Source organism: Macaca fascicularis, chromosome 5, assembly GCF_037993035.2.
Source record: "Macaca fascicularis isolate 582-1 chromosome 5, T2T-MFA8v1.1".
In the NCBI taxonomy this organism is placed as follows: domain Eukaryota; kingdom Metazoa; phylum Chordata; class Mammalia; order Primates; family Cercopithecidae; genus Macaca; species Macaca fascicularis.
In genome coordinates this window covers 147213707-147229926 of record NC_088379.1, presented here as the reverse complement: position 1 = coordinate 147229926, position 16220 = coordinate 147213707, and the positions used below count along the sequence as shown (strand labels likewise).

Here is a 16220-nt window from a genome sequence, read left to right as displayed (position 1 = left end):
GGCTGTCATGAGCTAACCCCACACGCAACCAAAGGGTTAAGAAGAGGCTCTTTTCCTCTTCCGGAGCTTCGCTCAACTGGAATAGCACAGGCCACTTGCATATCCTTAAAACAGTTGCTGAGATGAGAGTTTAGTGCCATCTGGTTTAGATCATGTCCATTCCTGAACTAGTCTTGATTTCAAGGGGTATGGATCACACCAATGGACGTCAGAGTGAGAGTGTGGTGCCTCCCATGGAAATTTTGTATCTGCCACTTCGTGTGGGAAATGAGTAGATTAGGAACTGGGAAGGCAACCATAATTTCTGATTCATCTTGGAACAGTTTCTGGCTACACAGTTATTTGGCCATAAGAGAATGAAGCTATTTGACATCATTAGCATCACAGTTCAGTGAGCTAAAAGGCCATGGTTCCATTCCTGTTTCCTTATTAATACCCTGCCTGTGATTCAGGTCAATGTCATATTCAGAGCTCTTCTTATTGAAGAAACCTATTTGACCTAACAAGGAGGAAATAGGTCCTAACACCTGACTCTCAACTTGATTGTTGTGTTCCACTGGGGAGGTGGGAGAACAGTCGCAGGGTTTGTGAATGTTTGTGACTGCGGTATGTAACTGCATGTGTGTGAGGAGATTTTTTCTTACTTTGGATACATTCTGACTTTTACCTGAGAAAGTAGCTTCCTTTCTGAGGCTGTGAACTCTTTTTTAAGTGCTACTAATATCTTCTTCTGTTTTTCAGAGGTGACACAGAATTTAATAATGTAGCCTTTTCTGCCAAGGCTTTTATTCATTGTTTTCCACTACTAGTCAATGACGCATGACCGGATTCTTGTCCTTATTTCGCAGTTGAGGAAATAGGGACAGAGGGTTAAGCAATTTGCCCAAGACTACACGTCAAAGCAGCAGGAGAGTTGGCATTAGAAATCATTTTCCTGGAATCTTGGCTCAGTGCTGTTTTTGAAAAGCAATTATAAAAGTTTCAAACAAACAAAAAAGAACAAATCATAAATAGCACACATTTGGGAACCCATTGCTCAGCTTTGGAATTTTCATAAGAAACAGGTATTTACAGATAGGGTGAAAGCTCCCTTTGTACCCCTCCGGCTTACCACCCTTAACCCTCCCCTCCTATGAGAACACCAATACCCTGAATTTGATGTTTTACATCCTCATACACATTTTACTCTATATTTATATATCCATTAAAATATGGTACAGTTTTGCACATTTAACTGTATGACTACTGTTACTTTGGATGCATCTTTCTATAATTCATTCTTTTTTGCTCAATATCGTTTTTGTAATATATCCATGTTGACACATATGGCATTTGTGTATCCTTTTTACTTATATTACTTTGCATTAATATATTGGTTTATTCTTACTCTTTATGAACATTTTAAAGCTTTTTTGCTATTTAAAATTATAAACAGTAATGCAATAAACATTCTTGTAACTTTTATCTCTGAATACTTTCTTAAACTCCATTCCAAAAAAAAAAAGAATACTATTATGGACATATGCATAGAGACTCAGCTGTGCTGTCTAAATTTGCAGGAATGAGTAGCAAAAGCAAGACTTTTTGGCTATATTTACATTTGAGGAGACACAGTCTAAGCCTAAAACCAATTCACGTTCTGTGTACACCACAATTTTCAGTTGATACATCAGGATCTATCATGACATCTTGAAATCTCACCTATTAACAAACTGGCTATTATTAATTGTACTGCTTTCCTGAACCAGACTTGAATTTCTGTGGTCTGCAATTTTTATTGAGTTGGAAAAAAAATAAAATGGCAGCAACCAAAGTATTAGGTTGACAGAGGTGTGCTCTGAATAAAGCAAGTTTTGTCACTATAGAAATAGAAATAGTGGCCTAAAAATGTAAAAATAAAAAACAAAAAACAAACGAAAAAAAAAATCAAAATTACTTTCTTGTAAGAAGCACACCATGGGAGAGGGAGCGAAATTTCCATGAGACATCATGCCTGTCGATTCTAACACACTCTCTTTATGAGGTGGGAATGGGGAAACGATGGCCAAGTGCTTGATTTACATTTAGGATCCCTATAGTCTGTTTAAAATGGCTTATTAAAACATTTCCATGTCTACAATGAAACAAAATTATTTTGATAAATCATGCTCTGTTCTGGAGTCTCAGCATTCTGAAGAATTTGGCCTATTGTGTTAATACCAGAGCTGGTTTTAGTGGTACCAATGGTAAAAACATCAGCAGAGATTTTGGAGAAATTACGGGTACAACAGTTAAGAGACAAAGTTTTAGCCTTGACTCCTCCTCTCACTATGAACTTTGTGAAAAAGTCACTTCAGCCCCAGTCACTTTGGACATAGGGTTGCCCTAAATCAGGGCTTTCCAAATGGTTTATGTTAATCCTATGACATGTTAAATAAATGTGGTGTGTTGGAACTACAATTTTTCAAAAATTATGAAATAGAAAATTTCAGGTGCAAGGCATGCACTAAAAGTAAATATTATTTCATAAAATTTTTATTACAGAGGGGTGTGTGTGTGTATGACTGCTGTGAGATATTATGTAAATTAAGCTTTTTTTTGTAAATTGAGGTATTTTTTATAATTAAGGATTATGTATACCTAAGGCATACAATTTGATGATGTGTTACACGTATCCATTATTAAATAATTACCATAGTCAAACTAATTACTATTTCATCACCTCAGATAGTTATCACTTTGTGTGTGTGTGTGTGTGTGTGTGTGTGTGTGTGTGTGTGGTGAGAACATTTATAATCCACTCTGTTAGCAAATTTCAAATACATTATAAAGTATTGCTGATTAAAATTGCATTGTTATGCATCAGCTCTCCAGAACATGTGTGATGTCTTCATCTTGAGTTAAAGGAAACTTCTCATTCTGTATTGCTTTCAAAATGATTTGAGAGCCATTTGTACAAGCCTGACTTCAGAAAGAAACTCAGGGGCTTTCCAGAAGGGGTTAAGCCCTTGTTTAAAACTTACCAGTTGCCCGCATTTTCTAGGATGAAGCCCAGATTCCCCAGCATAGCAGAACATGATTCTCCTTCATAAATCTTGCCCCAGGACTATCCACTCTAAGGACATTGTGAACCGCACACTCTCTGTTTCTGCAGTACTGGCTCATGCCTTGTGCCTTTGCTATTTGCCCCTCAGCCTCAAATGCTCTTGGTAGACACAAAGCATTATCTTTGCTAGATGCCCTCCCATACCCACCAATTCTTATAGAATTGTCCAGTGCTTCCCTTGCTTCACAAATCTTTACTGAGTGATGTCACAGTCTGCAGTATACTTTCCTATATTTAATAATAGTTTAAATATCCATCTCACCCTACTAGGCTGTGGACATTTTGAATTCAGGTCTTTATATCATAAGAATTTAGGTTCTTCAGGATATAATGAACTGTTCTACCATGAATCTAAAAAAAAAAAGAATTTAATTTCTTTCCTTTTCTCATGCACATTCTCTGTTTCCCATTGCTCTTGAAATCATCTTATTATTTAAAAACAATATATGTTCATTTCAAATGATATGAAAAGGCAGTTGAAACATTACACTAAGTTGCACACCTAAAGATGGCCACTGTTAATATCTAAACTAATGTTTCACTCTGCCTGTATACATATGCCAAGAGAAGCCAACATACACACAGGCGTTCATGTGCACGTGCACACACACACACACATACACACACATTGTTACACAAATACATTCTTTCATTAATCTGACCAATTCTTCTTTTCAGCAATATCAAGGACACTTTCTATGTCACTGATATACCTGCACATAATTTTAATGGCTGCTTATAATTCTAATTTATGGCTTCCCCTGGGTTTGTTTTGGTTGCCATTTATCAACATTAAAAGCAGGGATGGTGGACTTGACTTCTTATTTCTTGCATGCCATGATTATAAATTAAAAGACAGCATTATTGTCCTTACCTTCTTTGATTAGCCACCAAATCCTGGTCTGATTTTATGACTCCCTTCAAGGCATTCCATATTTGGCCTCCTTCCCTTTCTCTTCAGGCTATCTTTGGGCTGTGTCCTGTTAAAATTCCTGTATATCAGAGAAGCTTCTACCTCGCAATGCAATGTCTTCAGTCAAACTTTCTCATTTTTATGAGAATCATCTGTAGTTAAATAGTAAAGATTTGACTTTTGACAACTTTCCCTTTTAGAAACAAATTCAGTGGAATCATGCATATATTTTATATGATGATTTTGAATCTCACTTCCCTCAACCTATCTGGATTGTACCCAACCTTCCTCTATTCTGTAATCATAAAATCCAAGATGAGATATGATTCTTTTCAATGGAAATTCCTACCTTACCAACCACTTCCGCTCTTAATCACTAGTATAGTTCACTGGGATACTTCCTCTTCCCTGGAGCTAAAGTCACAAACTAGAACTATTCAGAAATGTTGTTTTGCTAAACTGCAACATCTGGTACAAATTTGAAAAAGTACAAAGCCTCATTACTACTAAAATTCATTTGTGTCAGTTTTTGTGAACTTGAAAGGACTATGTCATCTATTTCTTCAATGAAACTTGGTAATGTAGGTGTAGTCCATTGTATTTTCTCCTGTTTTTAGTCTTAGTTAAAGCTCTCAGGAGTTTCTCTCTCAGTTTATGGATTCAACAGTAGAGTGTGTTTTCATACTATACAGTACTTACCCAGCCATTCATTTAGACAGTCTTCTTGTTTCTGTCACTGTAATCTTGAACCCCATCTCACCAAGTCTTGGGGACGTTTGTGTCATAATGTACATTGTCTCTGTTTTTAGTATAAAGTTTATGCCATTTATTACCCATGCTTTAGTTGTTAGTATGTAGAAATCTGAGCCACCAGTGTCATTTCCTGCTTTCTACTCAATTATCTCATACTGTGAACTATACCTCATGTTTTTCCTCTTTCCGTCATATCTTTGCTTCTTTCTGGCAGGGTTCTCAAGCAGGATATATTTTTCTGTCAGGAAACATTGGCAGTGTCTGAAGGCCGTTTTTACTGTTACCTTGGGAAAGCTACTACTGACGCGTGAATGGTAGAGGCCAGGGATGCTGCGAAAAATCCTGTAATGTACAGTATGGTCTTCCTCCCAGCAAAATATTACCTGATTCAAGAAGTTAATAGTGCCGAGTTCAAGGAAACTTGCTGTATAGCGACTGACTTCATGTATTTTATTTGAACTTTCAGATTTCTCCCACCCCTGAGATGTTCAATTTAATATATTCTCTTGACTCAGACTAGCTACTCAATGGCAAAAAAAGAAGGAAAGTTATATCTCATGACATCTCTGTCTTATGCTTTCATTAAAGTGAGACAGAAGTTGTCATCTTTGTCCAAAGTGCTGGTAAAATAGTACTGTAGGACCACTTGATATTACCATAGTTATACAGAATAGAGAATAGAGAATTAAGCGTATTTATAAGTAAAGAATAAAACCAGATAAATTAATAAGTATGGTTATCCTCAGATACTCTCTGCTTCAGATGATATTTGTTGTTATAAAATTGTGTTTGAGGCTGGGTGCAGTGGCTCACGCCGGTAATCCTAGCACTTCAGGTGGCCAAGACAGCCAGTTTGTTTGAGCTCAGGAGTTTGAGACCAGCCTAGGTGACATGGCCAAACTCTGTCTCTACAAAAAATACAAAAAGTAGCTGGGTATGGTTATATGCTCCTGTAATCCCAGCTACTTTGGGCGCTGAGGTGGGAGAATCATTTGAGCCTGGAAGATTGAGGCTTGGCTGCAGTGAGCAGAGATTTGGTCCCACTGGCACTCCAGCCTGGGTAGGCAGAGCAAGACTCTATCTAAAAGAAAAGTTGTGGTTGCAAATAAACGTATTGAAAAAACCTCCATAGGCAGCTTAATGTGAACACTGTCTCATTTTATTTTTCTCCTTTGTTTTTTTCCTCCTTCAGATATTTCACATTTTCAGGAACAAAATGATTTAAAAGCATTACTAGAAAATCTCCATCAAAATATCCAATCCAAAAAAAGAAAGAATGTAGAAATTATGTGGCTGGCTGCAACGGTAAGCACTCTCATGTCAAATCTTATTTCCTGCCACGTCATAACCAGCAAATATTATCAGTTCTCTATTGTGCAGAGTCCAACCTCTGCACTTGGGGTTACCAGCTGTCATCTTCTATTATTCCGTGGATTAGGCATTTTTACTCTTGTTGGTAGTTCTATCCATAGACTAGAACATAAGATGAAAGAAGATGCACTCAAGAAAGAATCTTGCTCACTTGCTCTTCTTACCAACCTTGGATGTGTTCTCCACTCTGAGGGAGCGTCTGTGAATTTCTTGATATTGCATGTTGCAATGTCAATTGCCCATATCACCCAGGATTTTGAACTGCTGCTTTAGAGACATATGGTTTCAACAGAATGTGGTTATCAGATCTCTGATTCACAGCTTCAATAAGGCTCCTGGACATATTGTTCAGTTAACAAGCTTATAAATGTGTTTGTTAATTTAGATATTGGCATAGAATTCATTACTGATGGATTGCTCTAGGGGTAATGAGCTATATTTTGTGTAGCTCTTTCTCATTTAATGGTGCCTTTGGGGTAAAAGATCTGCCTGTATTCTCACCACAGGTTTCTACAAGAATTAGAAAAAAATGCCTGTATGTTTAAGGCTCTTATCTGGTAACCATTGAGGCATAGCTCACATGAAATTTATGAATTGTGTTAAACATTCAGACCCCAACATCCTTTCATTAGGAATGCATTCTTCCATCAGGAAAGGTACATGTTAAAGATCTTTATGATAAATGCCATGTTTGCAGTTCTGCAGTGTTATTCCTATAATTTGGAGCTCAGATTAACCATGCTTCTAGCATACTCTATTCATTCTCTAGTCATAGCATTTAAAACAGAAAGTTTTCCCCTACTGCCAGTGCTTCAATTATAATTCAGTATTATTACTTTCTTCTGGGAAAAAGGAATGGATAATTTACCATGAGCCCATATGAAATAATTTACCAAAAGCAAGGCAGAGGAAAACTTCCTTAGTTTCCCTTCCTGCTTTCTTGGAGCCCCAGGGAAGAACAATATGAAATGTTGCTTTCAGGCAGCTCATTTACACTGGTTCCATTTAGCGCCATACTGTATTACATGAAGGTTGTTTTTAATAGTGTGGCTGCTCTTTGTGTCTTCAAAGACCACTCTGGTTGTTAATTCTAACAAAAATTTCACAATGGCAGGTCATAAATTGTGTTTTCTATTTTACTGAAAACACGACGGCATGAAGATAGTTTGATACTCGTGCCATCTGACGATTTACAAACATAAATGTGTCATTATGTACATATTGTGAAGTTATGTAAATAGATAAATTAAGGATACACACATATAAACACAAATGTGTATTTTCTTTTAATATATGCAGTTTCCCATTTTAATGTATGAAAAAGTTTTCCTATAAATCCCACACATTTCTAAAAATTTTTTTGAAATGTGTATACTGACCAAATATGATTTACTCACAATTCACCACTGAATAAATGATTAGTAGCATTTCTGTTGGCTAATACCTCAGTTTCAATGTTCTATTTGTAAATCATGGGCCTTAATGAAACTTTTAAAATAAAGAAATATAGAAATTCCTTTTGATATTTTCCAGAAATATTTTGTCAATTTTTTAATTTTATTTTCCTTTTAAAAATCTATTTAATGAAATACTGCTTTAGTTAATGTTTTACATTCTAATTGAAAAATATAAAGTGGCCGGGCGTTGTGGCTCATGCCTGTAATCCCAGCACTTTGGGAGACCGAGGCAGGCGAATCATGAGGTCAGGAGATCAAGACCATCCTGGCCAACATAGTGAAACTCCGTCTCTACTAAAATACAAAAATTAGGCGTGGTGGCGCATGCCTGTAATCCCAGCTATGCAGGAGGCTGAAGCAGGAGAATCCCTTGAACCAGGGAGTCGGAGGTTGCAGTAAGCCGAGATCACGCTGCAGCACTCCAGTCTGGTGACAGAGTGAGACTCTGTCTCAAAAATAAATAAATAAATAAATAAATAAAAATAAAGTTATTTGGTTTTATCTTCTTTAAGTTTAAATAGTAAAAGTGAACATTTAAAGAGGACAAATGACAATCAAGTGTGTTAAATCAATAGTTTGGGTATTGTAGAAATACAGAAATCAACTGCCCTTACCTCCAATAGACTTTAAATTTAGAACGTCAAATATTCTAAGTAGGACAAGTACATATGATAGTAACAAAAAATTTTAAGGAATATTAATTCCATTTAAAAATCGTATCTCAAAAATAGCCATTATGGTCTATTTTATTATTATGAATATAGTTAAGAATTTTAAAAAATGAAATACTGTTTATTTGAAAGGATTAGATTTTTCTAGATGTAAAAAGATTGTATGAAGAAATCATGCTCTCACATTTTCTAGTCACTTATATTGGAAATAGAAGTACCAAAGGTCTAAATTAATAGTGATGTATAAATTCAAGTTTAAGTATCAGAATCACAATTAAAACGTGGTAATAAGTTCTAGATTAGCTGTATTATTTTACCTTCTTTTAAAAGCAGACAACTTTTAAAGACTGCTTGATGACAGATAATAAAGAAGACCTTTGTTATATCATATTAGATCTATTTTAAATGCACACTGATTAGCATTGTAATGCCAAAGTTGATTATTAGTATTTCATATTAGAACCCTACCATGGTATGGAAGAGAAACAAATGGAATGATTTCCCTATTAATCATAAGGCAATGAGACAAGAGAGTATTGATGCTCAGTGATTTTTCTCTGACTTAAATCAGAATAACAAAAAGAAAGAACTGTAGAGGAAAACAGAACATAACAGAAGTTAAAAGACTTGATTATTGAACTTAAGCAGAGTTCTGTTTGAATCTTGGTTCTGCTCTGTTATGTGCAAGTTACTTAACCCATCTAAACCTCAGTTTCCTCATCTATAAAAAGAAAATAATTATACCTTCCTCTAGAGTTCCTGTGAAGTTTATTTATTTACTTATTTTTATTTTTAATTTGGGAGGCGTTTTTTGAGACAGGGTCTCATTCTGTTGCCCAGGCTGCAATGCAGTGGCATGATCATAGGCTCAAGTAATACTCCCACCTCAGACTCCCAAGTAGCTGGGACTACAAGCATGCATCACCATGCCCAGCTAATTTTATTATTATTATTTTTGATAGAGAGGAGTCTTTGTTATGTTGCCCAGGCTTGTCTCAAACTGCTGAGCTCAAATGATCCTCCTGCCTTGGCCTCCCAAAGTGTTAGGATTACAGGCATAAGCCGCTGTGCCCAGCCCCTGTGAAGTTTATTAAAAAGTGCAACTGTCTATGAAATTTCTTAGTGTTGTACCCTAGAGCACAATTTGCAATAAACAGTGGCCATTTCTAGTATTCTGCTTTTTAGTACTGATGAGTAGTTCCCTTGTCTGTTGTGAGGCACCATGAGAATGTTTAAAATCTCATAACATAAAACCAAGACTAGCAAATGTTTCTTAAATGTAAAATAAGAGAATATTAGCTATATATGATTTGAATCAACTTTTTACTCCAGGGAATATAGATTTTGTTTGTTTGTTTGTTTTTGGTTTGTTTGTGTTTTCCTCTTTACAATAAAGGTGTTGTTTCTGAGCAGGAATTAGTTTAGCATTGTCATACACTGCAGACCAGGCACCCCGTTGGGTAGTGTGCTGTGTCCTCTGCTGGATATTTCACATCTTATACGGCTTCAACGGTTCCACGCCTCATGTACAAAGAATTAAATAAATTAGGTCCATTGCATTGACTTTTGAAATGAAAAGGTAATGCCTTTACATCTGATAAGACCAATTGAACCAATTGACTACCATAAATTAACAGAAACCCAAATTTATATTTGATGCGTTTAGACTAGAAGTGTTTGGAGGAGGCCAACACTTTACGGTAAAGTAATACCGTAATTTGTAATACGGTATTACAAATGTACAGTAAACATTCGTTTTTACGTATGTTACAGATTTGCCGCAAACTAAATGGTATTCGTTTCACCTGTTGTAAAAGCGCCAAAGACAGGACATCGATGTCAGTGACACTTGAACAATGCTCAATCTTGAGAGATGAGCACCAGTTACACAAGGACTTCTTTATCCGAGCGCTGGATTGCATGAGAAGGTATCTCACATGTTTTTCAAGGTTTTTTTTTTTTTTGTCTAAGGTCATTTTGGGTTGTTTTGTTTTTTTTCAAAATACATATTTTATTGAAGGACTAAATATTTCAGTACTTTACTGTATTTTCATGGCTTATAGCTTATGACATGAGAGAGAGATAATTTTCTCTACCTCTATAATATTTTTATCTCTATCTGTATTCCCCTACTCATTTTAGGCTACTTTTCTAAACTTTCCATTTTCAGAAAATGTGACTGTGTACACATTTGATGACATGCATGATTATATATGATATTATATATTTTGTTAGCTGACTGGCTGAAATTAAGGGGCCCCGAAAATGTCATATATAACACTGTAAGACAAATTTTCATGATGCATAAGTATTTATGAGAACTTGCAAAATGAAACTAACTCATTATCCAAACAAAATCTTTCCAAATTACAACTAATAGGTGATATTCCCATGGCCCACGGAGTCTCTGGGACAGTAACCTCCTTTCTAAAGTTATTTTCACATCACTCATCATAAAGATGGGATGACACTGATACTTTAAAATAGAGAATTAATATGGTTACTCTGCCGACATTTAAAATGCTATGCCCAAAGTCACGTTTCTTGATTCATTTCCACAGTAATTAAATCTAAACTCTAAGCCATAATGGGAAGGAAAAAGTGCTTCATTCACAGTGTCTATCAGCAAGGACACATGTTAATTAAAAAGTTAAATGAAATTGTCTCTTTGCTGCAAAGCCTAGCTCAGAAGCACACTAGGAAGTGTGGGACAGGCTCTGGGTTCCCAGAAAGGAATATCATGTGATTCACTGGAGAGGGCTGCTTCTTATCTAGCCTGCCATTAGCTACCAGTTTTCTTTTAACTGCTGCAGTCTTTCATTGGCGACATTGACGTTTGCTTGTGCTCGTTCTATGCCTCTATGTTTTCTCACTAACGAGAGGTTTCTGAAGTCCTGTATTTCATCCCATTTCATGTCTCTTGGCATTTTCATTGTTCAGTGGAGCTCTATCATAATTTTTTGATAAATGTGTGAGGATGTCTTAAGAGTCCTGACGTGAACATCTCAGCCATATAAAACATGTTTGGTTGATATAAAAACTTCTTTCGAAAAATAATATCTCAGCACTAACAGGTAAAATAACAAATTCATGTATGAAACCTTCAAATCTACAGAAAAAATAAGACAAACCTCACTGTAGATGGAACAAAGGTGCTTGGTGAGAAACGCAGGAATGCATGATATTATAGGCCAGGTACACCATGGGACTAAACTGATTTAGGTAACAAATCTTCTGGAAGATGAAATTGCTGTCTGTTTATTTAAGATAGAAGAGGGAACCCTTAAATTAGAAATAAAATAATTCAAACAGGTAAATAAAGGCTATATGTATACTAGACATGTTATACTATAGAACAACATATTTTGGTATTGCCTATGATTGACATTATATATGCAATACATTTGCCCATGATACAGCATTTGTGATGATTCATTTTTGTGTTTTTAAGGTAAGGCACTAGAAATTTAATCTAAAACACTAAAGGCTTAACTTGAAATCCCTAGTATTCTGGTGATCTTCTTCTTTTGGTTTTGTGTGTATATGAGGACAGTGCCAGAGTGTGAGTGTGACCTGTATTTGTGTATATATGTATGCACATATGTAAAAGAAAATAAGATGTGTTCTTTTCTTTAATAACTGCCTTCATTTCCCTCTGGGTATTTTGCCTCACAACACAGGATCATAGGTTTACAAGCTCTGGCAACACAGCAGAGTAGGTAAGAGCATGAGGCTTGGGAGCCAGCTAATTTGAATCCAGGCTATATGCCATTACCCATAGGCAAGTTAGTCTCTCACGACCTCTTAGTGGCTTAGGGCAAGTTACTCAACCTCTTGCTACCTCTCAGTTTCCTCATCTTTTAAAACAGACATGATAATAGTAGCTCCATTTTAGGAGCGTCTCGAGGATTAAATGAATTGATACATGTACAGGAATTAACAATGTTTGGCACATGGTAATCACTAAATAATGTTGGTTAAAAAAATAAAAAAAAATCAAGGGCTGTGATGTTAAAATGAATTGATACATGTACAGGAATTAACAATGTTTGGCACATGGTAATCACCAAATAATGTTGGTTAAAAAAATAAAAAAAATCAAGGGCTGTGATGTTAATACTCTGATTTTCCATGTGCAGTATAATCTAGTTAATTATGATCCTTGTAGTTTTATGTTTGTGAATATTTTATGACATAAAGTTGGACTACAATAGCATATGTTGAAATAAAGTGTCCTGGCAGCTCTTGTAAATAAGGTTTCAAATGCAATATCTTCCCTATTTAAGAAAATCAGCTCTGTAAATAGCACTTTAAAAATGTGCAAGTGTTTGCAAATGCTGTGTTAATTATGGAAGCATCACAATCCCTGAATAGGTTTTTTATAAACATTTTTGATGCTAATATGTATTATATATCTAGAAATAATCATAAAATTTAAGATAAATTACCTTAGAAATTTCTTATCAATATTTTTATACATATAACTCTTAACAGATTTCCTACCCCACATGCAACAGTGGTTCATGAATAAACATTTCTCAAGTTACTGCTTAATGCTGATTGATTACCGGGGTCCCAAAACTCTGGGTTCTGACGATATTTTACAGTTAAGTTTTTAGAGAGGAAGCAGATTTGCCTAGCTCCTCACTCTGCCATCTATCAAATCCCACCCTTCAGACAGTGGTTTTTAAATGAACTGTAACTTTTAAAAAATACGTATGTTTGATTGGTGTGTTAAAAGGTGGAAGGACGGGAAGGGAGTGAGGGATGAGAAACTACCTGTTGGGTACAATGTACACTATTCAGGTGGTGTTTACACTGAAAGCCCAGACTTCAGCACTATGCAGTATGTCCATGTAACAAAGATGCATCTGTACCCCCTAAATCTATTTTTAAAAGTATATCAAGATGTAGTTTAAGTTATCATCATCTTGGGTTCAATTTTATAATAAAATAACATGTCCTATACTGAAACAAAATACATATATTTAGACCCCCACATGGATTATAATTGAGAAGATCTGAGATGGGTCCCAGAATTTAATTTTTTAAGAACTTTACAGACATTCTGGGGAACAACTCTGGATTTTTAAAAATCAGTGTTTTAAGGGGCTTTGATTTGTATGTTTTTGAATTTACTGCAACTTTTAATTTTATTTAATATCAGTTGCAGTTTATTTTACCTTTGAATTATTCCAATCACCTTCCAGGCTATTTTATCTGGATTTCTTAAAAATTCACCAAGTTTCCTTCATCGTAAAAATTCAAGGGAAAAATAAAGTTCACCAAGGTTATCATATCACTCTTTATTTAGTTTTATTTTTTCCATAGCTATATTAATTATTTTCTGTTGTATATGCTTATCTCTGTAGCAGTTTCAAATTATTTATGATGAGTAAAGGTATATAAAGGAAAGTAAATAAAGCTCCATCTGGTTCTTATTCAGAAATCCCCACAGGAGAAGCAGCTCTCTGAAGGTAGAGACTTTTGTTTCTTTTTGTTCACTACTATATTTCCAGTACCGAAAACAGTACCCAGTGAACACAGTATCATTTTTTTCTCAATAAATATACAATAAAGGAATACATGAATGACACGGGTTTCTAAAAGTTTCGGGTCCTATGTATTAGGTGGTATTGTGCATACATAGGCATTTTAAATTGAGCATATGAAGTTATCACTTGATTGTCACATGTTGATAAGCACAAGTTGCAGAATATGAAAGAAAAGTCTTATTATCCTAATTCAAAAACAAATAGGCAATAAAGAAACCATTTCAGCTCACCACCTGAATCCACCCTTTGTACAATTGGCAAAAAATTCAGACTTCCTTTTTTCTACATATCCAGTATTACTTTCAGCTGCACACTCCTGATGGACTTTTGAGTACCATCTGTTTGATGAAATGGCATAAATGCCTCTTCAGAATAGAAGATTAACACAAGGTGTCTGGGTGATCTGACTCTGTAAGGCTCTCTTAGTGGTTGACTATATCATTAAGACCAAAATAGTGATTCTTAACCCTCATTGACCATCATTAATCTAGAAAACTATTTTAACAAAAAATAATTGTATAGGGACATTTAATGCCTCTATAAAGTAAATTAAAACAAAAATACCATTGTACTGTTTTTTTCCTTAACAAGAACTCTAGGATGATGGCTATACAAACTAATAATGTGACACCATAGTTCTCAATTGTCTTTTGTTTTATACTACATTACTTTCTCAATCTGTCATGGCTCCTTAAAATTAGGATAGTTAATATGCTGTTAGTAGGAAGACTCAGGGTAAGTTTCAGCATATACTTATGTATCACCCTTGCAATACAGGGCTTTAGTCATTCTATTTCAGTAAATATTTAATTTATAAGAGACTTAAAAGGCCCATTGGCCTTATTGAGTTTCATTTATTAAATGTCATATTCTCAACTGTTGCACCTGTAATTTATCTGTTGGGGAAGCATAATTTATGAAGTATTCTGCTTTATAAGTAAATGACTCTTAACCAATTGATGTCTGTAAAAGATGTGTTTGTATGACTTCTTCCCTTGTAGGGTTCACTTTTAAGTAATGTAGTTCAATTGTTGAAATAGAAAAGTTTCTTCCTTCTGTCTTTAGTCTTGTTTCCACTTGAGCTTATTTTTTTCTTTGTTTTTGATTGTACTCAGAGAAGAGCTGCTATTATTTCATATTATATCCTATTTCAAATATTAAAGAGAATTATAAGCATTGTAAACATAGGTAATTGAAGTTTGCAGCTATTTTTTGACTACTTGAAAGAGATGCGTTTGTAGGGAACATCGTAATTGGGAACAGTTTTTCCGCGAATGCTAAGTATTGTCTCCTCCCTTGAGAGTTTCAGTGGTGTGTTTGCTACATTACTTCAGTCAGTATTTGCAGCAAATAACAGGAGTAAGCTGAGAAAGAGTCACCTTCAACTCAGGGTTATTAATAAAAACATGAAAATTGACCTTATTTGGGATGTTTTTACTTCAGTTGAAGGTGAGTTAAAAGATACTGCAAAGAATGTGTACATCCTTAGAAATCATGTTAAAGCAAGTAGCTTTTAATAAGCCATCCACTATAAACCCCAGAAGAGAACTAACCTTCCTGGGGAAATCAAAGAATGGCCTACAAAGGACTTCCAACTTCCTGAGCAAAATGTATGTGCTGATTTTAGTGGATCTTCTTCCTATATTCATGCCTGACAAGGTTGTCATAGTATTCTGGTGACAGAAAAATAATGATTTTGAGGTCTATTTCTTTCCCTTAATTTCTTTTGTTGATAGGGTTGTTTTCCAGTTGTAGCAACTTGAGACCCTGTGAGCATGGAGGCCATAGTCCAGAGCAGCCATCAGCTTTATACACACCTTTCCAAGTCAACCACTTCTTTCAACTCCCAAAATTATTAACTAAGTGCCTAGACGTAGAAGGATGTGAAACATGTTTTCACTTAAAATCAAATACAATATAAATGAATCTAACTGAAGCAAATACATTTAACTTCTGCCACAAATACAGGTTTTTAAATCCAGGAAGACCTGGAGTTAATTCCTTATTCTAACACTAATTATCTGTGTAGTGGTAGACACATTAATTAATCTCAAGGCCTCAGTTTCCTAATGTGTAAAGGTAAGATGATGCTCCATCGCCCTCTTTTGAGTGTTGTGATAAATGAGATCACTTACTTACAGTCTCTGCACCCAGTGGGCGTGAAGTGTTCTGCTGAGAAATGTTACCCTTGCTCTCTACACTCTCCCCATTTCTATCTACCCTGCTTGTTCTTCCTTATCCCATTTTTCTCTAAAAGTGCATCCTTGGATATTGCTAAAATGGGGGAGTTCTCCTAGTCTTCGAGGTCTTAGGAAAAATGTCCCAGGATTAACATTTGCTTTTTAAAAGCCTTAAATTTTCTCTCAGTGACAGTGGGCTACAGGGTTTGGAAATCTTGCTAGAGCCCTAGCTATA

The 16220-nt window shown here is 35.4% G+C and overlaps 1 protein-coding gene across 7 annotated transcripts in view; it reads left to right on the top strand.

Annotated features, from left to right (window-relative positions):
• Positions 1-16220, top strand: part of INPP4B (inositol polyphosphate-4-phosphatase type II B) — an 822790-nt gene that overhangs the window by 756974 nt on the left and 49596 nt on the right. For all 7 annotated transcript variants that reach the window (XM_005555983.5, XM_045391863.3, XM_065545524.2 and 4 more), the window contains 2 exons: positions 5944-6056; positions 10024-10178. In XM_005555983.5, coding sequence (XP_005556040.1) covers positions 5944-6056; positions 10024-10178 — 268 coding nt within the window. The remainder of the gene's footprint in view (positions 1-5943; positions 6057-10023; positions 10179-16220) is intronic.